General features: G+C 47.2%; 1 protein-coding gene across 2 annotated transcripts in view; it reads left to right on the forward strand.

The window, feature by feature from the left end:
- Nucleotides 1-27,426, forward strand: part of scin (scinderin) — a 231,649-nt gene that overhangs the window by 101,672 nt on the left and 102,551 nt on the right. For both annotated transcript variants that reach the window (XM_072509136.1, XM_072509137.1), the window contains 2 exons: nucleotides 14,725-14,817; nucleotides 20,708-20,840. In XM_072509136.1, the coding sequence (XP_072365237.1) occupies nucleotides 14,725-14,817; nucleotides 20,708-20,840 (226 nt within the window). The remainder of the gene's footprint in view (nucleotides 1-14,724; nucleotides 14,818-20,707; nucleotides 20,841-27,426) is intronic.

The raw sequence follows: 27,426 nt of genomic DNA on the forward strand, positions 1-27,426 counted from the left end.
CAGTGTTTATTGCCCATCCCTAGTTGTCCTTCAGAAGGTGGTGGTGAGATGCCTTCTTGAACCACTGCAGTCCGTGAGGTGTAGGTACACCAACTGTGCTGTTAGGGATGGAGTTCCAGGATTTTGTCCTCAGCGGACTTTGCCCCAGCGACAGTGAAGAAACGGCGATATATTTCCAAGACAGGGTGGTGAGTGACTTGGAGGGGAATCGCCAGGTGGTGAGGTTCCCAGGTACCTGCTGCTTTTGTCCTTCTTGATGGTAGCGACCGTGGGTTTAAAAGGTGCTGCCGAAGGAACCTTGGTGAGATCTTGCAGTGCATCTTGTAGATGGTACACACGGCTGCCACTGTTCATCTGTGGTGGAGGGTTTGAATGTTTGTGGAAGGGGTAGGAATCAAGCGGGCTGCTTTGTTGTGGATGGTGTCGAGCTTCTTCAGTGTTGTTGGAGCTGCATTCATCCAGGCTAGTGAAGAGTATTCCGTTACACTCCTGACTTGTGCCTTGTAGATGGTGGACAGGCTTTGGGAGGTCAGGAGGTGGGTTACTCGCTGTAGGATTCCTAGCCTTTGACCTGTTCTGGTAGCCACAGTATTAATATGACTAGACCAGTTTAGTTTCTGATCCATGGTAACCCCAGGATGTTGTTTGGGGGAATAATCGATGGTAATGCCATTGAATGTAAAGGGATGATGGTTAGATCCTCTCTTGTAGGAGATGCTCATTGCCTGGCACTTGTGTGGCATGAATGTAACTTGCACATGTCAGCCCAAGCCTGGATACTGGCACATGGACTGTTTCATTGTCTGAGGAGTTGCGAATGGTGCTGAACATTGTGCAGCGATCCGCAAACATCCCCACTTCTCACCTTATGACGAAAGGAAGGTCATTGATAAAGCAGCTGAAGATGGTTGGGCCTAGGACACTGCCCTGAGGAACTCCTGCAGTGATGTCCTGGAGGTGAGACGATTGACCTCCAACCACCACAATCATCATCCTTTGTGCCAGTTATGACTCCAACCAGCGGAGAACTTTACCTCTGATTCCCATTGACTCCAGTTTAGGTACTGCTCCTTGATGCCATAGTCAGTCAAATGCTGCCTTATGTCATCTCACCTCTGGCATTTAGCTCTTTTGTTCATGTTTGAACCATCGCTGTAATGAGGTCAACTCTGAGTGACGCTGAAAGAACCCAAACGGAGTGTCGGTGAGCGGGTTATTGTTGAGTATGTGCCGCTTGATAGCGCTGTTGCTGATTCCTTCCATCACTTTGTTGATGATTGAGAGTAGACTGATAGGGCAGTAATTGGCTGTGTTGGATTTGTCCTGTTTCTTGTGTACAGGACACACCTGGGCAATTTTCCACATTACTGTGTCGATGCCAGTGTTGTCGCTGTACCGGAACACCTTGGCGAGGGGTGTGGCAAGTTCTGGAGCACAAGTCTTCAGTGCTATTGCCAGAATATTGTCAGGGCCCATAGCCTTTGCAGTATCCAGTGCCTTCAGCCCTTTCTTGATATCACGTGGAGTGAATCATATTGGCTGAAGACTGGCATCTGTGATGCTGGAGGTCTCCAGAGGAGACTGAGATGGACTATCCACTCTGCACTTCTGGCTGAAGATTGTTGCGAATGCCTCAGCCTTGTCTTTTGCATAGATATGCTGGGCTCCTCCTGAGGATGGGGATATTTGTGCAGCCTCCTCCTCCAGTGAGTTGTTTAATTGATGAACATGATTTGGCCAGGCCATCTGTGTGACATTTAAGTCCAGTTCAATAATGATTATATCATAGTTTATGAAAAAGTTTGGTGGGTTTCACCCCCACAACCTAAAGATATGCAGGGTAGGTGGATTGGCCATGCTAAATTGCCCCTGATTTGGAATAAATTAATTGGGTACTCTAAATTTATAGAATTTTTTTAAAAATAAAGGTTATCCACGGCTTCTTCGATAGGCGGCTGGCTGTCGGGCGATAAGGGGTACCGGCTGAGGACCTGGCCAATGATGCCAGTATGGAGGTCGGCGACCAAAGCGGAGACCCAGAACAACGAGACCCATGTGACCACTCGGGCTGTGATTGAGCGGTGCATCGGACTCCTCAAGATGTGGTTTAGATGCTTCGACTACTCCGGTAGTGCCCTGCAGTACACCTCTCGGAGGGCCATCCGATTTGTGGCGGTCTGTTGTCCCCCTCCATAACCTCAACAAGCTGGAGGTTGGTGATAAGGAACATGTGGCCACCTCTGAGGAGGAGGAGGTGGATGAGGACAAGGATGATAAGGCGGTGCCGGACCAGCAGGGGCTGGTGGACAAGCCCAGGGAAGAACTGGAGGCCCAGCCGGAAGCTGCAGGACAGGTAGCAGCGGCGAGGATCCGACAAGCCCGGAGGGCCAGGTAGGCCCTCATACTCGCCCGATTCACAAAGGAAGTGGTCTGGTCCATCACCCCCCACTCCCATTTCCCACCCTCCCTGGGTCTGTGTCACATCACTCCATCTGGGAAGATGTCGGCACCGTTAGCGGGTCACTGTCGAGGTCAGGGGGGTGATAATAACCTGCAGAGAGCTGAGTGCCAGTGCTCCTCAATCTATACCATGGTCTGACCCCTGCCACTCTGCTGAGTGCTCACTCACACCCATTACATGAATGTGGTGTGTCCGGGGAGGGGGGTGGACGGGGGGGGGGGGGGGATTGCCTGGAGAGCATTGCAGAAGAAGCTGACAGAGGCATCAGACTGGTTGTGCACAAGGGTGTTTACTGTGTGTAACAATTCCCCATTCTCCTGATGGTGATGCTCCCTCCCCCAACAGCCCACCTTCTCATCCCCTACCTACTGCCCATAACCCCTCCCCAGGCGCCCTCAGTGATCTTCAATGTGCTCGGCTCCCCTAGCTCTACCGCTACGTCTACATGTGTCCCCCAGATGCACATCTGAGGTGGAGGCAGCCAGCTACTCACCGCGTCCTGTGGCCTTCGATGCCATTGGCGGTGTGCTCTGGGGGCTGTGCGGCCAGAGGCCCTCGGCTTATGTGACGGTGGCACATGCACAGCCGTGCGGCCACGTTCCATGTGCTGGCTGCGAGATGCAGCCTCATCAGAGGGGTGGAACTTGGGGGAGCTAGTGGCCACCATCGCCCGCTCGGTGCCCATAGGGCCCTGGGGTTCACTATGGGACAGAGGAGCAGCAGGTTCAGGCCCCGGCTCCCCCGGCTCTGCCAGCCCTGGCGGTTCCCTGCACCAAGGCGTTGACGTCCGCAGCGATACTCCTCAGTGACTGGAACATGCTCTGCAGCCTCGGCAATGCCCACCTGCGGCTGGGGCAAGCTTCGCAGTGCCTCGGCCTATCCCATCTGAGAGCGGGACATCTCCTGCAACACCTCATCAAGGTCGACCTGGTACGATGTGACATCTCCCAGCGAGTCGGACATTCTGCCGAACCCTCAGCTGAGACCGCCACTGACAGCACGATGCCTTGGACACCTTCACTAATGGTGCCGACGACATGCACCAGGCTCTCCACTGCGGTCGCCTCCCTAGCAGTGTTGGCCTCGGTGCCACGGATTGCCGACGGCATGTCCTGCACCCATAGCCTCTGGGATTCCTCCAATCGGCTTTGGATCTGTTGGAATGATGCTGACATCTCCTTCTGAATGTCCTGGCCGCACCCTAATGCATCCATCAGCTCCGGGATGACCTCTTCCACAGGCTCAGCATCAGGCCGGGAACCAACTGGGTCCTGGGATCCAGCAGACCTCCGACTGTTGTCTTCCCTGGGGGTTCCTGCCTCCACCTGATGTGCATCAGCAGCTGTGTGGTGCTCACCAGCTTGTGCCCCAGAAGCCTGACCACTAATATTTCCCACCGAGGTGCGTGTATCTGTGCTGGTGGAGGATAGGGATGACCGCTATGACGCCTCGATTGTATCTTCCTTGGAGCTCTCCTCTGAGGTGATCAGCTGGGCGACTAGAGACCGGGCCACCCGGGACGGGCCGATGCCGTCAGCTGCATGGACATATGGTCAGTGGGAGGGATGGGTCAGTCAGTAAGGCAATAACAACTCACATTTGACAGTTCGTCCATCTGGACCCCAATGGTTCCTCATCTCTGCGGCATCCACCTCTGCGTTGGTGACTGCTCTGTCCTTGGCCACACCAGTCATTGCCAGGGCTTGATCCACAAAGGAGGCGAGGATTCTTGTGTCCGGCCCCCTACCGCCAGTCTGGGCTCTATTCCGAGGATTGTGCGGGAACTTTTCCTGAGGAGGCTCAGAGAGGGCATTGTTAGCCACATATGTGGTTCACAGTTTTCGGACGGGGTGTGTGAAGGAAGGGTTGGGGGGTTTGAAGGGTGAGGGGGTGGAAGGAGGGTTAGGCATCGCGTGGCAAGTTGGGGAGGGTGAATGCTCGCATGGGGGAGGAAAGGTCTCGGGTGGGGGGGGGGGGGGGAGGGGGGTGAGGCATTGGTTTTGATTCACTCGTGCTGCCAAGTGTAGGTCGTTGACCTTTTTCCGCCACTGGAGGCCAGTCCTCCTGGTCACACTCCCGGCATTCACTGCCGCTGTCACCTCATCCCAGGCAGCACTGAATGCCCTGTGACTGATCCTGTGGGACCATTGAAGGAACAGGACATCCCTCCTGCCCTCCACTGCATCTAGGAGCCTGGCCAGATCTGCATCCCCAAATCTTGCAGCCGGTCACCTTGGGGCCATTGTTGTGAGCTGGCTGTGCAAGAGCTGTTTAAGTGCTTCTCGACCTTGTTAGCGGTGGGCTGGCGTGCGCTGTACCGGCAAATCGGCTGGTGAGCTTTCATTTGCGGTGAGAAGCGCATGAGGCCTCGTTACGTGGACCAACTATTTTTGAATACCGTTGCTGGCCTCGCTGGGTTGAGCTCCAGGAAGCTATGGGCAGTTCCCACCCACTACCACACTTAGAAATCTTTCCGGAGAATTGCGCGCTACATTTCCCAAAACTGAATGTTAATTAACAGCAAAGTTGTCATTTTAAAAGACGGAGACACAAACTCTCCCATTTGTTATGGGCCAGGGTTAGAGAACCCCAAGATGTATCATGGAGTTCACCTGACCCACAACTTTTAATAGATTGTGGTATGGGGAGCACACGGCCCACTCTACAGGTGTGGTACAGCAGAAATGGAAAAGTATTTTTTAAAGCAAAACAATGTTTATTCTATGAACTCAAGTTAATCTTTTTAAAACATACAGTGAACATCTTAACAACCATTAATTCAAATACAACCCCAAAAGAATACAACACTACGTAATCCTTAAACTGTCCTTTTAACATCCAGAAAACTTAAAAAACCTTTAAACAGAAGCACATCAAGTTAAAGTCACCACTAAGAGCAGTTATTAGTTTCAAATCACCAAAGGATTGGTTTACAGACTTTAGAATACAGAGAGAGATTCATACACCTTCTGGCTGTGACTGCAGCTATCCAGCTTTGAAAACGAAACTAAAACATACCCTGCAGCAAACAGCCTAAAACAAAAGTAAAAAGCTTACAGACAGCCAAGCTCCACCCACACTCTGACATCATTGACAAACACCCATTTCTTAAAGGTACTCTCACATGACACAAGGAAAACATTAGTTTAAATGTCTGGTTCTCTGTCTCTCATTTATTCACCACTCTGCAAGAGAACTACTGAAGGGTAGGATCTGTTATGTTGCCCTAAAGAGTGGGTATGTGTAAACAGACAACTGGTTCAGCATATTGTTGATAAACCTGTGATGGTGAGATTGCAACATACTGCGCTAAATACAACTGTGAAATTTTGAATTGTCAAAGAGCCATTTGGAAGTAGCCAGCGGTCAACATTGGAAACAGTCTAGGTAGAAGCTTCCCATTGCAAATCAGCTGGAACCTAAGGTACTGGCTTATTGCATATCATAACCAAGGTTCAAGCTAACAAACTGGAGTTTGGAGGGCATGCCTTTTTGTTTGAATTTTATTTTATGCTTTTTTTTGAGAGGGCCACGAAGAATCCAGCACACGTTTTAAGGATACAAAGAAATAACATTTATTTACAATAACATATATATACAACAGCAGCAGCAACTTCGCTTGCTGCTCAGCATCAGCTTTCAGACGAAGGGCAGGGAACAAGCTGAGATCTCCAGCTTGACCTTGCTGCCCTGTCTCCACTTAAGGCCCTTAAGTGGCCAATTAATGAGCACTTAAGGATCTCGTCCTTCCTCCGTTGCAATCTTCTAAGCTATAATTGGGCCTGCCATCAGGCAACCTGCATGACAAGTAGGATAGTGCAAACTGCTTTTCAACTTGAGGGGTTGGGTCCTTCAATCGACACTAATCGATGCCTATCGAGAGCAGGGACTTGGGGCAAGGGATGACCACCGACAGCCAATACGCACACTTGTTGCCGACCCATGACCTCCAGCCCCCCCCCCCCCCCCCCCCCCCCCCCCCCCGATATCAACTCCCCCAACAAACGTACCTTTCCAAGGGTCAGTCCATGATCCTGGGGCTCTAGGAAATGTTGTTTCATGGTGGTGCCAAGTACAAAAGCTGTTGCTCTCTACTTGGACAGCAGGTCTTGGAAGGAAGTTGTCTTCTGGGGTCCTCAGTCCAGAGGAAAGCCTGCCGCTGTCCATTTGACTGTCTGCTGAGTGGAAGATCTGGTGGGCTTTCCTCTCCTGAGTCAGCATGGGTGCATTGCTACTTTTTCACTCAGTGAGCAAGACACACGTCATTTCGTATAGACAGTTTATATTCTCTTCAGTCTTCTTTACTCAGCAGACTGAACTAATTGAAGTGTTTAAGATAATTAAAGAATTTGTCTGGGTTGATGGAGAAAACGTATTTCCTCTGGAGAGGGTGTCCACAACAAGTAGGCATAACAATAAATTGAAGCTACACCATACAGGGGTGCTATCAGGAAGGATGATGGGCTCAGGTGTATCAATGGTCTTATGGATGTCTGGGCTCTCTGCCAAGCCTCATTATGTATTCTTGGCTGACAGCCCAAACATCCACTGGAGTACGAGATAACCAGGGTAAACATTCCTTGATTGATAGCTTTGGCTCTCTAATGTATTCTGTCAATTTCACAATATTTATTCACACAAGATAAAGTGGTTTCAAGTGCTTGCAGTTTCTGCCATTGCTATTTTAAAGGGTCTGGATGATTGTCACTCTTTTTGGTCTTTCGTAAAAATGAAATTTTAATAAAAATGGAAAGTTAGGGTCATAGAGTCATCGATGTTTACTGCATGGAAACAGGCCCTTCGGCCCAGCCTGTCCATGCCGCCCCGTTTACAGCACTAAGCTAGTCCCACTTGACCATATTTGTCCCATATCTCTCTAGACCCACCCTGCCCATGTAAGTGTCGAACTGCTTTTTAAAAGACAAAATCATACCCGCCTCTACCACTGCCTCTGGCAGCTGTTCCACATGCTCACCACCCTCTGTGCGAAGAATTATCCTTCGGGTCTCTTTTGTATCTCTCCCTTCTCACCTTAAACCTATGCCCTCTAGTTCTAGAGTCCTCTAACTTTGGGAAGGTAGAATGACGGCTGTTTTTTATTAAAACCTTTTTATACACATCATACCATCACTACAGGTTCAGTGGCTCTATGGAGTTTATAGAGGGTGAATGAGAATAGAAGAGCCCCAGGTCGGGGGCATGAGAGAACATAGATATGTGGGGACATATCTTGTCATGTGGCCATGAAGGGTCATGAGGCGGTTGAAGGGTTTACCTTGTAATGTGTGGAATGGCAGGGCAAGTCAGGTGTATGAGGAAGTGGGAGGTTGGGGGCTGGAGGGCCTTTCTGTTTCTTTTTTAACTAGGGCGAGGTCCCAGAGCACTGAAGCAGGCCTTTAGAACAGCCTACTTCCACACTTGGCAACCTGTTGAAATTTTTCTCGGGTTGGACTGCAGCCCACAGTAGCATTGCTCACCCCTCCCCCATAATACAAATCCCATCCATTTAGGTACCTTCTCCCAAGACAAGCTGGCCAACTGGGAATTTTCATGACTCCCATTACCTGCCTTGAGGATAAAGGTTCAGCTCTATTGTTGGATCGGCGGTAGTAGAAATTACAGAACATGGTTTATTTCGATACAATGGGCAGCACAGTAGCACATGTGGATAGCACTGTGGCTTCACAGCGCCAGCGTCCCAGATTCGATTCCCCGCTGGGTCACTGTCTGTGCGGAGTCTGCACGTTCTCCCCGTGGGTGCGTGGGTTTCCTCCGGGTGCTCTGGTTTCCTCCCACAGTCCAAATATATGCAGGTTAGGTGGATTGACAAGATAAATTGCCCTTCGTTACCAAAAAGGTTAGGAGGGGTTATTGGGTTACGGGGATAGGGTGGAAGTGAGGGCTTAAGTGGGTCAGTGCAGACTCGATGGGCTGAATGGCCTCCTTCTGCACTGTATGTTCTATGTTCTCTATTAAACAGGTAGACACAGCTTCAATGTCCATAGTCACTTACCAGGAACACCAACAACAATACACCTCCACTCCCCTAAGGGTCTCCTTCCCCGACCTGCAGCTAGGCCGGGGTTTTTTATACAATTGATGCTCTCCTTGTAAAGGGGGAACCCCGCCTCCTTAAAGAGGAAGGCCTCCTTGCCTTAAAGGGTGAGTTCATATTCCGGGGAATCACGGGAAATCATATAGAACAAAAGACAAAGAACAGTACAGCACAGGAACAGGCCCTTTGGCCCTCCAAGCCTGCGCCGACCATGCTGCCCGTCTAAACTAAAATCTTCTACACTTCCAGGATCCGTATCCCTCTATTCCCATCCTATTCATGCATTTGTCAAGATGCCTCTTAAACGTCACGATCGTCCCTGCTTCCACCACCTCCTCCGGCAGCGGGTTCCAGGCACCCACTACCATCTGTGTAAAAAACTTGCCTCGCACATCTCCTCTAAATCTTGCCCCTTGCACCTTAAACCTACGCCCCCTAGTAATTGACCCCTCGCCTCTTGGAAAAAGTCTCTGACTATCCACTCTATCTATGCCCCTCATAAACTTGGAGACCTCTATCAGGTCGCCCCTCAACCTTCTTCGTTCCAGTGAGAACAAACCAAGTTCATTCAACCTCTCCGCGTAGCTAATGCCCTCCATACCAGGCAACATCCTGGTAAATCTCTTCTGCACCCTCTCTAAAGCACCTACATCCTTCTGGTAGTGTGGCGACCAGAATTTAACACTATACTCCAAGTGTGGCCTAACTAAGGTTCTATACAGCTGCAACATGACTTGCCAATTTTTGTACTCAATGCCCCGGCCAATGAAGGCAAGCATGCCGTAATCCTTCTTGACTACCTTCTCCACCTCTGTTGCCCCTTTCAGTGACCTGTGGACCTGTACACCAAGATCTCTCAGACTGTCCATACTCTTGAGGGTTCTACCATTCACTGTATATTCCCTACCTGTAATAGACCTTCCAAAATGCATCACCTCACATTTGCCCGGATTAAACTCCATCTGCCATCTCGCCGCCCAAGTCTCCAAACAACCTAAATCCTGCTGTATCCTCTGACAGTCATCATCGCTATCTGCAATTCCACCAACCTTTGTGTCGTCCGCAAACTTACTAATCAGACCAGTTACATTTTCCTCCAAATCATTTATATATACTACGAACAGCAAACGTCCCAGCACTGATCCCTCCGGAACACCACTAGTCAAGCCCTTCAATCAGAAAAGCACCCTTCCATTGCTAATCTCTGCCTTCTATGACCTAGCCAGTTCTGTATCCATCTTGCCAGTTCCCCTCTGATCCCGCGTGACTTCATCTTTTGTACCAGTCTGCCATGGTATATAGTCCTGATCCCGGAACCTCCGTTGGGGTTATAACATTCCTCCCCTCTAGGTCCAGAGCAACGTCCACATCAATGGGTAAGTGTGCCAGGGTTTTCGACCGTTTGGTGGCAGAATGTCCATCGCGGTTTCTGAGTCGGATCTAGGCGGTTCCTTATCCGCATCTTGGTGTCCTCCAAAGTTACCGCTGAATCCACGGCAACCGATGGAGCCAGGGGTGCTGGTGTTAACAGGGGTGGCCTGGGCAGCAGGGAAGATGAGACATCAGCATCACCGGCCGATACGGCGGGGTGTCCAGCACACGCCTTTGGAGACGATCCATGCGCCGTGCCTGCCTTAAAGGGGAAGTTCATATTCGGGGAGGTCATGGGAAATCATATAGTCCTGAATTCGCGACCTCCATTGAAGTTATATCATTTATAGATCAGGAACTCGCTCCCCACAAAAAAAAGTTAATTTTACTGTTCAGTCAATTGGAAATTTCAAAACTGAGAGTGAAAAATGTTTGACAGAAAAGCTATCAAATCGGGGGGGTGTCGGTAAATTGAGTTGATATGCAGATGAGCCATGATCTAATTGGATGCTGGAACAAGCTTGAGAGGTTGAATGGCCTCCTTCTGTCCCCATGGTCCTATGTTCACAAATGGAGCGAAAGTGCGGGATTCTCCGCTATCCGGCGGGGCGGGCCATACCGGCGCCGAGGAGCGGCGTGAACCACTCCGGTGTCGGGCCGCCCGGAAGGTGCAGAATCCTCCGCACCTTCAGGGGCTAGGCCGGGGGGGTTGGCGCGTGCACAGGAGTGCCAGCGTGTTCTGGCGTGATCCCAGTACATGTGCAGGGGGTATCTTTTTCGTGCCGGCCATGGCGGACCGTTACAGCGGATGGTGCGGAGGGAAAGAGTGCCCCCATGGCACAGGCCCGCCCACAGATCGGTGGGCCCCGATCGCGGGCCAGGCCACCGTGCCCCCCCCACCCCCCCGGGGCCAGATACCCCCGCGCCCCCCACCCCCGAGGGACTCCGCAGGCCGCCCGCAGAGCCAGGTCCCGCCGGTAAGGACCTTTTTTGATTTACTCCAGCGGGACTGGCCGAAAACGGGCGGCCACTCGGCCCATCGCGGAGCGGAGAATCGCCGGGAGGGGCCACTGCCAACGGCCCCCGGCCGGCGCGATGCAATTCCCGCCCCTGCCGAAAAACCGGTGCCGGAGAATCCGGCAGCCGGCGTCGGGGCGGCAGGGCGGGATTAACGCCGCCCCCCGGCGATTCTCCAGCACGGCGGGGGGTTGGAGAATCTCGCCCTCTGTCTTTGGGCTTGCATGCTACCAAGGTCCGGTTGGCGACATATATCTGGGAGCCATTGAATATCATAGGTACCACCACGACCCTTATCAGCCAGGGACAGTAGGCAGTCAGGCTTCCACTAATCGTGGTACAGGAGCTGAGACCCAACCTTTGGGCCGCGATTTGCACTAATGATTCCCAAACTGGCAACAAATCTTCTGGATGGGTAGCGGCAGCTTGTACGAGGTCCTCATCAAATATCCAAAGGTTTTCCAGGAGGGCCTGGGAAAAATATAAAGGACAAGGATAAGAATTTATGTCAACCCGGAGGCCCAGCCCAAACACATCAGCACAACCTGGTCCAGTATGCCTTGCTTGCGAAGGTGGAAAGCAAATTGTGACAGTTGCAAAGTTTGGGTATCATACACCTAGTCCGATTTGCAGAGCGGACTGCACTGGTGGTTCCGGTGTTGAAATCGGATAAGTCAGTTTGCCTCTGCAGCGATTATAAATTGACCTGAACAGGGCCTCTCACCTATGTGTGCTGGCCTGGAATCGACAGTGATGTTGAGAGACTGGTAAAACGGTGCCCAGCATGCCAGGTACACCTCGCTCTGAAATTACGCCAATCATTTGGCATCCATAGGATACCAAAGGTACTGGTCATGGACAATGGGACCCCATTTACTAGTGAGGCGTCCCAAACATTTATGCGTGCAGCAGGATAAGGCAAATCCCACTGCCCAATACCACCGGTCCTTGAATGGTTTAGTGGAGTGGGCAGCTCAAACATTCAAACAAGTCATGAGAACACGGGTTCCCTTGATGCAAAGCTGGTGAGGTTCCAACTCCATTACCAGGCCATGCCTCACATCACAACTGACAAGAGGTATTAATGGGCCGACGCCTCAGAACCCACCTGAGCCTGTCATTTCCAAGTCTAGATGGAAAATAGAGACAAAGCAGAGCCTCCAAAAGACGTACCATGACCACCGATACCTGAGAGAGGCTTTAAACTGAGAGACGTCGTATATGTCTGTAATTTCGGGAATGGCACCCAGTGAGTCCCCGAGGCCGTGCCCGAGAGAACGGGGCCTGTTTTATACAGGGTCAGAACCCGAGAGAAGCCCATACGGAAACACATGGGCCACCTCAAGGGCAGGAAACCCGCCTCGTAAGAAACCATGTCAGGCATATCAGTGCCTCCACTGTCCCTCATACCGCCATGCAGTCAAGAGACATACCTACAATGGGCCAGCATCCGGACCAACAGGATGAGAACGACAATGACTTGGCCTCGGACATGGAAGCGGAAGTATCCAACATGAAAACCACAGCCGAGCTCCCGGCAGCGACCCTCCATCGTTCATCACAAAAAAGGTGATCGCCGATTCGATACATACCCCCCAAACTCAGCCCCAGCCCCACTGCTGGCAGACGTGCAGCCACACGTGAAGTGTCAAAGAAGCCCCTCAGCGGGCCACTGGAGGGGAACCTTTAGCCTTGGGGGTGGGGGGAGGGGTGTAATCTTCTTGGGCGTCCCTCAGGTTCGAGGATGACTTGCTTCCACGTCAGGGCGGTGGGTTCTGCAGTGGCTGAATAGGACCTAATAACCATCATGAGGCCCAAGGGGATATCTTAATCGACCTCCCCATGGGACTCATGGAATAAGAGCTTCCCCACTAGTGGATAAAGACCCGCCCAGCTGGGACTCATTCAAATGATGTAAAAGGCGGCCCGGACAGGGACCGGCATTCCGGTAGTCCCAAATGGGACTTATTGTGTGTACGTCGCCATTGTGCCATTTTCTATGACTACAATAAACTTGCATTTATTAACCTACAAGGACCTCCTGGGTCTTCATAGTTCTCAAGAGCATTAATTGTACAGAAACATTGAGGACAGAAAGTAGTCATCCTGTGTTCTTCTCACAAACCACAAGAGTGAGTTTGATAAAGTTTTGGAAATTAGTCACCTTGTCCATGAGCGAAGTCATCTTGAATAGAATCAACAGAAAAAATGTGGAGTAGTGGAATTTTTATTTTATTCTGAACAAAAGAAATGGAAGTAGCAGGAGGCATGCAGCGCATAATACTTTTAATAAGATCATGGCTGATCTTCCATCTCACATCAACTTTCCCGACCCCTCCCCTTACCCTTTCATACTCTTGAATACAGTCAAAGTCTTCATTACGACATTTCTGAGTTCAGGAATTCCTCCTCATCTCAGTCATGAATGACCAACGGCTAATCCTGACACTATAGGCCGAATTTTCACTCGGGTGTCTGGTGCGCAGGGCAACTCCCCGAGCTCAAATTGGGAGAAACGTCCCCAAAGGCTGGATTTTTATTCCGGGGGTGCAGATGCTACCCAGAGCCCACCCTGCTTCTGCTAGAAACAGTGTGGAAGCAGTCATGGGGACTGCCGAGTGCCAAAGCGGGATGTTTAAATAGCCTGCCTCACATCCCTCCCCCCATTGTCCCTTCATACCCTCCATATGCTGCCAACTGAGCAACGGGTTGCTCTAATAGTACCAACTGAGCCAAACCATCACAATCACAAAAAATGCTGTCAATTGAACTTATGTCACAAAAAGTACACAGAAGGACTGAGATAACAAATGGGTAATTTCATTGAGTATATTTAAAAAAGAAAATCTGAAAGCTCAACATGCTGAAGCAACTGAGTATGGAACCAATTATAGCTCCAGAAGCTGGTTAACAAGATGCTAAATGCCGCAAAATGGGGTCCAGCGACTTACTGATCCATTATTACTGATTGTCCGGCTGCATCACTGGAGGCCTAACCCTGACCAGTTGCAATGCCCACCTCAAGTAAGGAGATGGGCCTCTAACCTATGTAAGCCATGGTCTTAATTATATGGTAAGAACACGGATTACAATTTGAAGGGGCACATCGACAAAATAAATGTTACACGTGCACTGTAAAGTGTACTGAGCAGCGATCATTTTTATAAGCAATTATCCTCAAATGAACTATTGAATGCTTCAGTAAAGGCCACAAATATTTTTGGAATTTGTGCTTTAGTGGAGCCTAAGAAGCTGGAGTGTTTCCCTTGTATTCACAAAACATCACTCACCGTGCACACCCCCACCCTTCAATCTTGTCTTCCTCCTCTTCCAGGACTCCCCTTGTCCCAGCCAGATCACATTCCTGAAAAATCCAAACTATTATTCAAAGGCAGTTCACCAGTCGGGCACAAATGAGGGTCCGGTATCATATGGTAACTGTTTGTTCTCTATTCCAGAATAGATGCCTGGCTGGTACACATTGTTAGTCAGTTCTAACGATTAAATCCACCCACCCATCCACCAATTAATGGTCTGAGTAAAAGTCTTCGACAAGAATGACTTTTATAAAATTATATTTTCATAATTTAGTAAAAATGCAATGGAAGCTCAGCTTTGACTTTATATTGGTATTGTCAATATCCTAAACTAGCTGAATATGCACCGTTCTCAGCCAGGTGTTGCTTTATTTCTAACCAGTACTGTACTTTTCTATTTCAAAGTAATAGTTAAGACAGGAACCACATCCTGAGGTTAGCTCTCCTGGAATAAGTGTTGTATACACAAATATCTAAAAATAGTTTTTCTTTTTCCCTCGCAGGTTCTTGGTCAGAAACCAGAACTGAGTAAAGGAGATGATGATGAAGATATTGTTGCAGACATAGCGAACAGGAAGATGGCGAAGCTCTATATGGTATTCTTTATTTTCTGTGCCTGTTCTTACCTTTACACTCATTTCACCAACATGGGTAGGGTTGATGACATTTTTGTTAACAGCAATTTTCCAAAGTCATACTTCAAATGTCTACAAGTAGTGACACAGGTCAAATGACTATAATAACACATTTATATCAGGACTTCCAGTCTCCCTATGTGTGTAGTTCGAGGAACAATTTTGTAAACAGTTTAGAAACACTGCCAATGCGTTACCAGTAATGATGAAGTAGATTGGCAGACTGACGATCAGTAACTTTGCAGATGATCGGAAAATTGGTGGGGTGGTAAATTGTGAGGAGGGTAGCCTTAGATTACAGGAGGATATAGACGGGCTGGTCAGATGGGCTGATCAGTGACAAATGGAATTCAATCCGGACAAGTGTGGGGTGATGCACTTGGGCAGAACAAACAAGGCAAGTGAATACATGATAAATGACAGGACCATGGGAAACACAAGGATCAGAGGGACCTTGGTGTGCTTGTTCACTGGTCCTTGAAGTTAGAAGGGCAGGTGGACACAATGGTTAAGGAGGCATATGGTATACTTGGCTTTATTAGCTGAGGCATAACATTTAAGAGAGAGGTTATGCTGGAACTGTATAAAACATTGGTTAGGCCACAACTAGTGTATTGTGTGCAATTTTGGAATCCACATTATAGGAGGCATGTGATAACACTGAAATGATACAGAGGAGATTTATCTGGATGTTGCCTGGGATGGAGAATTTTAGGAATAAAGAGAGAACTGAAAGACTAGGTTTGTTTTCCGTGGCGCAGAGGCGACTGAGGGGGGGACATGATTGAGATGTATAAAATTATGAGGGGCACAGATAGAATAGACAGGAAGAAACTTCTCTCCATGGTGGAGGGATCAGTGATCAGGAGGCACATAGATTTACGGCAAGGGCAGGAGCTTAAGGGGGATGTGAGAGGAAACCTTTTCACCCAGAGGGTGGTGGGAGTCTGGAACTCACTGCCTGAAAAGCAGAGACCTTCATAGCATTTAATAAGTATTTAGGTGTGTACTTGCGATGCCAAGGCATACAAAGCTATGGGCCAATTGGAAAATGGGGTTAGAATCGTTGGGTGGTTGTTTTTGGCTGACGCAGATGTGATGTGCTGAAGGGCCTTTTCTGTGCTGTAGATCTCTAATGACTCGATGACGACAAAACTCCACCACCTCTTCCCCGTCCTAAAATCTTATTGACAGCAATACAGAAATATAGGAGGTGAAATTGATCTTCTGTTGTAATGCAAAGCCAGTGACAATGAAATGGCAGCCCATTCTACACTCCAATTGTCCTTTGCACTAAGATCAGGATGTGAAACAGACTGCCAATTTGCCATTGCCTGTTTGTATGCCACCGAAAGACCAATTTCACTCCCAGATTGCAAAGATGATACAGGAGTGGACCTAGATTTTAATGATGGCAGCAAACTTACAGACTGCACCTCCAGCTGGTGAACTGCACTACATATCGGTGGCAACAGTACATTAATTAGAGGTGTTGAGAACCTCACTGATGTTAAATGTGAGGGTATCACAAAACGCAGAAGGGTAAGTTGGAACACTGATTTTTTTTGGGGGGGAATGTTTCCAATTAAGCGGCAGTTTAGCGTGGCCAGTCCACCTACCCAGCAGATCTTTGGTTTGTGGGGGTGAGACCCACGCAGACTTAGGAGAATGTGCAAACTCCACACGGACAGTGACCCAGAGCCAGGATCGAACCCGGTGGAAAACCGATTTTTAGGAGTGGATATTTACAGTTTGATATAAAGTGAGAAAAGATATGCAAACCAGGGAGGAACAGTCCAGTCATTTTATCTTCAGTTAATAAAGAATATTTATTAACTTAAAAGGAAACACATGACAAGAAGGACCATAAAACACTACAACGTTCACCTAACTACGCTGACAGCTATACACACACAGTGGGCGGGATTCTCCGTCCCACCGCACCTGTTTTCTGGTGCGGCGCACCCCCACCGGCAGCCGGATCCTACGTCCCGGCAGCCGGCCAATGGGGTTTCCCATTGTGAGCACCCCTATATCGTCGGGAAATCCGCAGACGTGAGTGCACTGCCGGCGAAGCGTGGGATCCCGCCGAGTAGCTCATGAAATTATCCCTTTGTTCTCAACTACCTACGTTTCCTGAACTCTTAAAAAACATCCATTTTCCTAAACAAGATCCAATATTATATAACTCTATGAGCTAAATCCAGCAGATAACTATAACCCGCAGGTTATTTGTCCATGATTGGGAAATCCGTTTTCAGTTTCAGCGAAGGAATAATCTTCTCTGTTTGAGTTTTGTCATTTAAACAGCAGCCTTTTAGCAATAGTTTTTTTGAGAGAATTTTTTTTTGAGAATTCTTTTTAGGTTTCTACAGCTGGATGTCGCTATGATGGTAGCTGCCTCTCCTGCATACCTTTCTCCAGTTGTCTGGCTATGGATATATCATTTTTTGATGTTACCCACCATGTGGACCCGGCTTTTAGCATATAAGTGTCAATTCGCTTATCTCTCCACTTTGAAGTCACCTCTTCTACACACCATTTTTTTTGCCTAGTCACACAGGTAAACACCTGTTTTTACCACTAGTATGCTAATTCACACATCAAAACACCCCTTCAGACAGGTGCACCTATCAGTCCACTTGTATCCCCTTTACTATATCCCAATTTCTTTTTTTTAATCTTAATTTTCCTCAATTGTTAACAGAGTATCCTTGCAATCAAATATTCGCTATTGGTTGCAGCAGTTTAGGATGAACAGCGTTTTGTAAAGTAGTTCACCAAATCTTTTTATAGGACTCTTGTTCCTGCCATTATGGCCAAGGTGTCTTTTTATTTGGTGTACATGTTGTTGCTCTCTTTATTTGGTTCTAAATATGGCGGTCAATATGGTCGCCTTCCTTAATTTTAATTATGTTTGCTTTAGAGTCGCCAGGTATCTTTCGATACCGCCACAAGGTTCAAACCCAAATACTGATCAAAGAGCCGGTACACCAGTTAGTTAGTTCAAAGTCAACACTATTTATTTATATACACAGCAATATCTACTCATGCACGAAATACTACAGACTAAACTATCACTACTGCTAAAGCCTATACTTAGCTTTGGGCGCCCACTCAGTCAGAGGAACAATGGCCGTTGTTCGGTTCTGAGGCTTCTGGGGTCGAAGTGGTAGAGGGGAACAGCTAAGATCATCTGTCTGGTAGCGAGCGTTGACCTTGGACTTACTTGCTTCTGGTGTAGCTGGTGGAAGGGTCTCTCCGCTTTGAGAGCCGACTCCAAGAGAGCGATTCTCTCTTGGGGCCTTCTTCTTATACCCGAAGGGAGCTTCGCGCGCTTTTAAGGGGGCCTTGAACTTGGCCCCAATCAATTGGGCCATTTCTTGATCATTCGCATTGATCCTGACCAATAAAGGGGTGGGTGCACTGATGTCTGGGCGTGTCCTAGGTGGCCGTTGGCCTGCTTTTTTTTCTGCTTTTGGTTTGGGGAACTGGCGCCACGAGGTCTGGGGCCAGATCGGTTACTTAAGTATCTTCCTTTGTTCCCGGAGATGGGCCATCCATATGCTAATGGACCTACAGTTTCAGTCTCGTCTGGGAGCTGTTTCTCCAATAAACAGACAGGCTCTGTGCCTGCTTGCTTTCTTAACATTGTCCATTTTCCCCTGCAATCTTTGCAAATGTCCATTTTGTATTCTGGAAGTAGCCATCCCAAATGGCTACAATGTAATGTGATAGGAAGAGAGCACATTTTGTGGGACTATGATAATAAACTAGTTTTCTTATATCCTGACTAAAACACTGTACTTTGTTTTACAGCAGCATGGGAAAGAGTTACATCTGATAATTGCAACCCTCCATTATAACTGGAGTTACCATGAATAATTAAATGAGTAACTGCACCATCGTGTGTGGTCATGAGTTGCAGAATTGAGCAGATTATGAATTTGATCAGCCAAAGTAGCAATTGGAGCACTGGAATTTCACTAGGAAGGCGAAAAACATTCAGGATTCCTGTTCCTGATCACAATCCATTGAACCTAACTGGAACAGCAACATTGGTGTGATTCTCCATTCACTGCAATGGTAACGGAGGATCCCGCTGGTGTGAATAAACGGAGAACACCTCGCTTAATCTCTCTGACAGGTCGCACACCTCAGAGACTGGGGCACCATGTTCAAAGGGTTCTCCAATCTCAAGATTCTGCTGTAGCCCCCTGGATTACTGCAGGGCACCCTCCCTACCCTAATCGCTGGTCAGGCCCCCCCTCAGTACTCCCCTTCAGCCCTGCATTGGCCCTCTCACCCTTCCCCGTCCTTCCCGTCAGGCTTTCCCCCCTTTCAGATCCCGCCCCTTGGTACCTTGCAATCCGAGGGGTGGCAAGGGGGTGTGCACCCTCCCATACAATTGCCTCCAGGTACAAACTGGGCTTGAGGGGCTCAGTTAAGGATTTAGGAGGCAATGGTGTGTGAAACTGAATGGAAACCTAGGATGGAGATAGTTTGGTTGCTCTCCCATCTGTAGCCGTTAAACCCTTTAAACAGTCAGTATCTAAAAATTCAAGTTTTCTCACAATAAAGTGTAAGTATTCTCATCTGTCCTCCTAGCCCATTAAACAGTTAGTCAGTATCTCAGAAATACAGATGTCTCATAAAAAAGAGAAAGTGATCCAAGCTGTACCCCTAAATTCTTTCAAAGGTTTGTTGGTGTACCAAGTTTGAAGGACTGTGAAAAGAAAGTAAAAGTAATTCCTTTAAAGTGGTGGAAACATTTGAAGTAGTTTTCTCACAGGCAACTTAATTTCTCTTCAAAGTATCGAAGTCTGTGTATGTCGAGAAGATTAAAAGCTTTGAACTGCATTGTTTACATTCAATTTCATGCACCGTTGCCTCCTAAAATTTATTTGATTGACAGGTCGAGGCAATTGCAAAGGGGAAAAGAAGGTTACTTATTTATATAGCTCTGCATGGATCCATTAACCGAGGGGAGCAGCTGGCTTTCTAACTACCGTTTTTTTAAATATGAGACTGCTTCTTTGCTCCCAAGTGCTTCCCAGAAACAGCAGGTACTGTCCCCAGACCTTTAATAGCTACAAAGGATAACACAATAGCCTGTGGCCTATATCATGGGGCAGGCTTTATGCTCCCCATCTTACTCCCCCATCCCCCCCACCCCAAAGTGGGTTATAGGACCATAGCTATATGACATATAGAGACAATAGCATTTATTGTAATTTTTGTGAAATCGTCTTCCTTCAGTTTTTAGACTAAATCTACAAGGACAGGAATACCTGCAGGATCCCATCCATCCTGACGCAGATGCAATTTCACATTTGGGTGGAAAGGACATTGGACTGAAGCCCACCCATGCCCCGATTATGGTCTTTTTCCGGCCCAGTTTCAACTTTTTGTTTAGCGGGCTCTGTTTGGGTCAACCTGCCTTGGGTTGGAAGGGGAGTTTCATGGGGGCAGGTGCCTTAATCTGAAAGCTCCTTAAGATTTGGGGTACCCTCTCCCAAGCCACCTGGGAACTGTGCCGCACCAAAGGAAGATCTGCCTGCTGCCAGTCAATATTCAATTGAGTGTTAAATGTTAGCAGACCTGTCAAAGTTGGTTGGGTGAGCACCAAGCACTCACCATCCTGAAAATTCAAGCCAGGGAAGTATATTGTTGTCCATCCGCCACTGGGATAATCTGCGACGACCTAAAGTATGTAGCCTTTTGGCTGGGCTGCACGCCACGTTGGGACCAGAAAATCCGACCTATAGAATCTTAACGATATAACATACAGAGACATTAACATTTATTTAGTGGTGAGAGTTGTAATTTTTATGAAAATTTCTTCCGTCAGGTCTCAGATGCAAGTGGGTCTATGAAAGTGTCACTAATGTCAGCGGAAAACCCATTCTCATGTGACATGCTCTTGACTGAAGAATGCTTTATACTGGACAATGGAGCAGACAGAAAGATATTCGTTTGGAAGGGTAAGAATATTATTGAAGAAGGATTTGCCTGCCTTTTTGTCTTTGCAGAACTTTCTGTGTATTTCCAGGTTTAATTTTAGAACCAATGTTACAAAAAGTGACTGGTGTTGATGTGAAAAAGAAGAATTTTCTCCAGTAGGCATTTTCATAATTGCTTCGATTGGTACTTTTGTAAAGAAAATGGGATTGGGCTCCTGTCTCCGCTCCCGTCCCAACCAGTCATAGCAGGATTCCTGCCCGTCGCAAGCGGGAACTTGCAAACAGCTCCATTGCATTAATTTGAATGAAAATTAGATAACAGCATGGTGACACAGTGGTTAGCACTGCTGCCTCATAGCACCAGGGACCTGGATTCAATTCCTCGGTGATTGTCAGTCTGGAGTTTGCACTTTCTCCCTGTGCCTGTGTGGGTTTCCTTCAGCTGCTCAGGTTTCCTCCCACAGTCTAAACATGTGAGGTTAGGTGAATTGGCCATGCTAAATTTGCCCCTTAGTGTCCAAAGGTTAGGTGGGGTTACGGGGATAGGGCAGGGGTTTGAGCCGAGGTAAGATGCTCTTTCGGATGATCGGTGCACACTCAGTAAGCCGAATGGCCTCATTCTGGGGATTCTATGATTAAAGGACTGAAAGCCTGTAACTCCACCCCCATGATGCTCCAGCCCCCACAGTAGGAGCTCCACCAGCGGGCTTTGAGTGTAAGTATTGCCAAGTGCAGTTCTGGTGTGCTGGACCCCGAGTAGGGTCAAGGGTCTTGGGACATTGCTCATGTGTCCGTCTGCTACTGCCAAGCTGCAGAGGGCAGGTCCCCAAAGGGCCCTGGGGTTTGGTGGGCTCGGACTGTGGTTAAGGGGTTGACTCCAGGATCCTCCCTGAGATGAGGGTCTTGTGCCTGGATTGTACCTTCCACCCCTGACCAACCTGAAGCTCACTCTTGACATGCCCTCTGTTCAAAATAATCACCCTGGTCTGACCTGGTTAAACATTGAATGGTCTTCTCACTCTGAACTGCTCTGTTGGACAGCTGCAGAGCAGATCAGACAGTTCATTGAAGATTCAAGGCAGGAATTTTAAGGCAGGAAGACTTTCCTTTCCTTCACATCTGCCCCCTTAGCCTGTGATTTTAAAACGTCTGCATTTTGAAGTGTCAGAGCCTTCCTGGAAAGCCCACAATATTTGATGCACCTTGAAATTCCTTGAGATCTTGAAACATTGAATATTCATTCAATTTCAAAGTGCAGTGATCACAGTGCAGTACCTTTAACTAGACTTTGATTGGCAGCTTAATTTAAACGCAGCTGCCAGGAGATTTGTTTATTAATCTTTCCCTTCACATTTGAATACATCTGAATTAACGTACACCCTCTCCATTGATCCTAACCGTATTTTTGAAAAATGACATCCAATAGCCAGTTCAAGACTGCAGTTAGAAAAGAGGAAGTGAAAGCACTTAGGAGGGATGAGGGGGTTGGGAGGGGGTGTTGGGTCATCCTCGTGAATGCGTGGTGTAGGAGGAGTGACACGTTTTTCCCCTGATGTTGGGGATGGAGAGGATGCCCCTCTTTGATGAGGGGCAGGGAGGATGCCCCTGCTTGATGAGGGGCTGGGGTGATCCCTTGACAGTGAGATGGGGGGGGGGGGGGTGGTTTCGACATATGCGGTGTGGAGGGGAGGGGCCTGTCTCTGGACATTGGCATCAGAGCGTCCAACAGCAGTAAGGGCAGGGAAAATGGCGTATTCACTACTATTCAGATTTTTGCAGAGTCTAGCTATGAGAGTATCACCTCGGCGACGCTCCTAGTACCAGCAGAACACAGTCCTGATACTCTGCTGGCGGGAGCACTTTAACTCTGGAATTGAGAATACTGGCCTCTGTAATACATAATTGACACTTGTGTTGCACATGTACAATTTGATTATTTTACAAAGCTACCCAGTCTAGTTTTAGCTTAAGGGAAAAGTGATCACTGAAAATAATTTCAACCACTTTGCACATTGTAAACTTTGGTGTTACCACTAGCTTTCAGCAGGTGGTGCCAATGAGCTATGAAAAGACTTTGTTGTCAACAGCACCACCAGCAGGATATCAGTGCTGTTGACAGAGCAGTTAATACCCGGTGGAATGTTCCTATCCTTCAGTCATTGTGATTATCTTCATTTTCATGTGTATACCAGTAATACTCATCATCAAAGAATAAAAAGTAACAAATTGTGATCCATTTTTAATGCAATTTGAAGAAAATATACCAGTACGATTAATTAAAATAAAATTAACATGGCTTGAGGTGACAATCAAGAAAGATGTTCCAAATTTTACTATATATCTTCAGGATGTCTCAAAGTCCCTCCCATACAATGAATGACTTTTTAAAGTGTATTTACCTCAGTTATGTAGAAGAATAATGGCCAATTTGTAGCAAGTGCATAACATTGATCACACAGACATCAAACAAGTTACTTTTTTTGGTGGTGTTGGTTTGGAAGCTTCTTTCCTTGAATCTTCTTAAATCCTTTGGACTCTTTAGCTAATTCTTCCATTCAGAAAGCTCCTGGATCATGTTTACTTCATCTTCCAACACTCCAGGCAAAGGATCACTTTTGTGATCAGGGCAAATTAATTGCGATTGCTAGAGAACTGTGAAGCTGCGATGTTGAAAATAATTGTGCTGGTTTAAGATAGCAAGAGCAACAGGAACAATATTATTCATTCTCGAGATGTGGGTGTTCTGGGTGAGGTTGACATCTAGTGCCCATCCTTAGTTGTCCTGAAGTGGTGGTTTGCCTTTATCTTAAGTGCTGCAAGAAGAGATTAAGCTGACTAATTAACTGTTTGAAATGCTGCTGGATCTACACTCCTCGGTAGACCTGCTAACTTTAAAAATAATTGCTCTAACTTAAATGCTTCAAAATTTCTGATTGTGGAAGAGTGAGGACCATAAACCAATTTTTATATGAATGCAATGCAAACATGAGGTTCTGGTGCAAGGATATTATTATCCCACTCTTTGAAATAATGGAGCATAAAATGTAATATACAAGAGAAAACTGAAGCCTGGGATGACAACTGCTGAAAGACATTTTCTGGAACCAGGAATGTCTGCGAATGTGCTCCCACATCCAGAGCATGGTTCTTAATTTACGAGGATTTTAATGGAGAAGGTGTTACGACTGAAGTGTTGAGCCTCCAACAGGTGGAGCCACTGTGTAATGGCTATGGTGTGCATCCACATACTTTGTTAAGGAGAATGCTGGCTGTGCACTCACTGATCATCATGATGTTTCAAAGGGGTTACTGATATTGGTTGTCTGTTCAGCAGTGGGTAAAATCACACTTGCTGGTTCTTTAATAACCAACTTGCAAATGTTCTATGAAGGGAGAGGAGACAGGATTAACATGGTTATTAAAATTGAACTAAGAACAAAATAACAGGCTTGTTAAGAGAGATTAGGTGATCCTTTGTGATGAGCTCAACCAACAGCTACCTGAACCATGCAAATCTGCAGGTATTCAGGGCAATGTTTATTGCTAACTGTCTCGATCTGGGTGGAAATAAAAAACAAGGGGAAAAACTCCTTGGTAGGAGTAATTTACAGGCACCCGAGCAATATTTCCAAAGTGGGGCATAATATGAACCAAGAAATAATGAGGGCTTGTGAGAAAGGCACATCGGTAATCATGGGTGATTTTAACATGCATATTGACCAGATTAATCAAATTGGCAGGGTACCTCGAGGGAGATTTCATAGAGTGCATGAGGGATTGTTTCTTCAAGCAATATGTTATGGAGTCAACCAGGGAGCAGGCTATTTTAGATTTCGTATTATGTAGCGAATAAGGGTTGACAAATAGTCTTGTCATTCAGGATCTTCTTGGAAGGAGTGATCACAGCATGCTAGAATTCAAATTCAGATTGAACGAGGAAGGACAGAGTGCCATACTAGAGTTGTAGCATTGGGCAGAGGTAATTATACAGGCCTGAGGAAAGAGTTGGCCCAAGTAGATTGGGCACAAATAATTGAGGATAGGACAGTTGAGGAAAAATGGCAGATGTTCAGGGGGATATTAAATACCTCTCAATTACAGTATATTCCTGAGAGGAAGAGGAAATGTAAAAGGGAGAAAAATATTCCATGATTAAATAAGGATGTCAAGGAGGGCATAAAGGCAAAAACTAGTCCATACCATACTGCAAAGCTAGTGGTAAGCTGGAGGATTGGGAGAACTTTAGAGGTCAGCAAAAAGCTACGAAAAATAGAATCAAAAAACTAAGATGAACTCCGAAAGGAAACTAGCAGGAAAGATAAACAATGATACCCAAAGCTTCTATAAGTATATAAAGAGGAAGAGAATAGCTGAAGTAAATATTGGCCCTTTAGAGGATGATGCTGGTGAGGTAATAATGGGAAACACAGAGATGGCGGAGACACTGAACCAATAATTTGCCTCTGTCTTCATGGTCGAGAATAATAAAAAATTTCTAAGAATTGCAGTTAATGCAGAAGAACTTAGTGCAATACCATCACTAGAAAGAAGGTAGTGAATAAACTAATGGGACTAAAGGCAGATAAGTTTCCGGGAATTGATGGCCTGCACCTTAGGGTATTAAAGTAGGTAGCAGCAGCGATGTGGATGCATTGGTTATGATATTTCACAATTGCCTGGATTCTGGAAAGATCCCAGTGGATTGGAAACATACTAATATAACTCCGCTATTGAAAAAGGGAGAGAGGCAAAGAGTAGGAAGCTATAGACCGGTTAGCTTGACCTTGGGGGAAGTTGCTGGAATCAATCATTAAGGAGGCGATGGCTGAAAATTTGGAAAGAAAAAGCTCAACCTACCATTGTCAGCATGGTTTTATGAAGGGTAAATCATGCTGACAAACTCGCTCGAGTTCTTTGAGGACATAACGTGCAAGGTGGATAATGGGGAACCTGTAGATGTGGTATATCTAGACTTCCAGAAGGCATTTGACAAGATGCCGCATAAAAGGTTGATCCAGAAGGTGAGATTGCAGGGGAATTGGGGGTAGAATACCAGATTGGATTGAGGATTGGCTGACTGACAGGAAGCAGAGGGTCAGTTTAAATGGGTCCTTCACCGGCTGGTGAACTGTAACTAGTGGGGTGCCGCAGGGGTCAATCCTCGAACCTCAACTGTTTACAATCTATATAAATTATCTGCATGCAGGGACAGAGTGTAACACAGCAAAATTTGTGGATGGTACCAAGGGGAAGCAGGCAGTGAAGAGGAGATACAGATTTTACAGTCAGATATAGATAGCTAGGAGAATGGGCCAAAATTTGGCAGATGGAGTCTAATGTGGATAAGTTTGGCCAAGAAAATAGTCAGGAAAAATATTTAAATGGAAAGCAGATTCAAAATGCTTCTGGGCAGAGGGATCTGGATGTCTTTGTTCATAAATCGCGGAATGTTTGTGTGCAGGTGCAAAATGGAATAAGAAGGCAAATGAAATGTTATCATTTATTGCAAAAGGACTAGAGTAGAAAAGTAGAGAAGTACTGTTGCAATTGTATAGCATGTTGGTGAGACCACATCTGGAGTACTGTATCCAGTTTTGGTCTCCTTATTTGAGGAAGGATGTGGCGGCATTGGAGGCAGTTCAGAGGAGGTTTACCAGATTGATTCCGGGGATGAAGGTGTTGATGTATGAAGAGAGATTAAACAGTTTGGCTTATACTCTCTGGGGTTTAGAAGTATGAGAGGGGATCTGATTGAGGTATATATAATACTAAATGGGGTTGATAAAGTAACTGTAGACAAATGTTCCACCTTCTGGGGCAAACTAGAGCAAGAGGTCACATTTATAGGTTGAGAGGCAGTAGATATAACACTGAGATGAGGACAGTATGAAGTCTTACAACACCAGGTTAAAGTCCAACAGGTTTGTTTCGATGTCACTAGCTTTCGGAGCGCTGCTCCTTCCTCTGGTGTATGACGAGATATGTTCCAGAAACATATATAGAGACAAATTCAAAGATGCCAAACAATGCTTGGAATACGACCATTAGCAGGTGATTAAATCTTTACAGATCCAGAGATGGGGTAACCCCAGGTTAAAGAGGTGTGAATTGTATCAAGCCAGGACAGTTGGTAGGATTTTGCAGGCCAGATGGTAGGGGGATGAATGTAATGCGACATGAATCCCAGGTCCCAGTTGAGGCCGCACTCATGTGTGCGGAACTTGGCTATAGGTTTCTGCTCGGCGATTCTGTGTTGTCGCGCGTCCTGAAGGCCGCCTTGGAGAACGCTTACCCAGAGATCAGAGGCTGAATGCCCTTGACTGCTGAAGTGTTCCCCGACTGGAAGGGAACATTCCTGCCTGGTGATTGTTGCGCGATGTCCGTTCATTCGTTGTCGCAGCATCTGCATGGTCTCGCCAATGTACCACGCTTCGGGACATCCTTTCCTGCAGCGTATGAGGTAGACAACGTTGGCCAAGTCGCACGAGTATGTACCGCGTACCTGGTGGGTGGTGTTCTCACGTGTAATGGTGGTATCCATGTCGATGATCTGGCACGTCTTGCAGAGATTGCCATGGCAGGGTTGTGTGGTGTCGTGGTCACTGTT

The sequence above is a fragment of the Scyliorhinus torazame genome, chromosome 6, assembly GCF_047496885.1.
Source record: "Scyliorhinus torazame isolate Kashiwa2021f chromosome 6, sScyTor2.1, whole genome shotgun sequence".
In the NCBI taxonomy this organism is placed as follows: domain Eukaryota; kingdom Metazoa; phylum Chordata; class Chondrichthyes; order Carcharhiniformes; family Scyliorhinidae; genus Scyliorhinus; species Scyliorhinus torazame.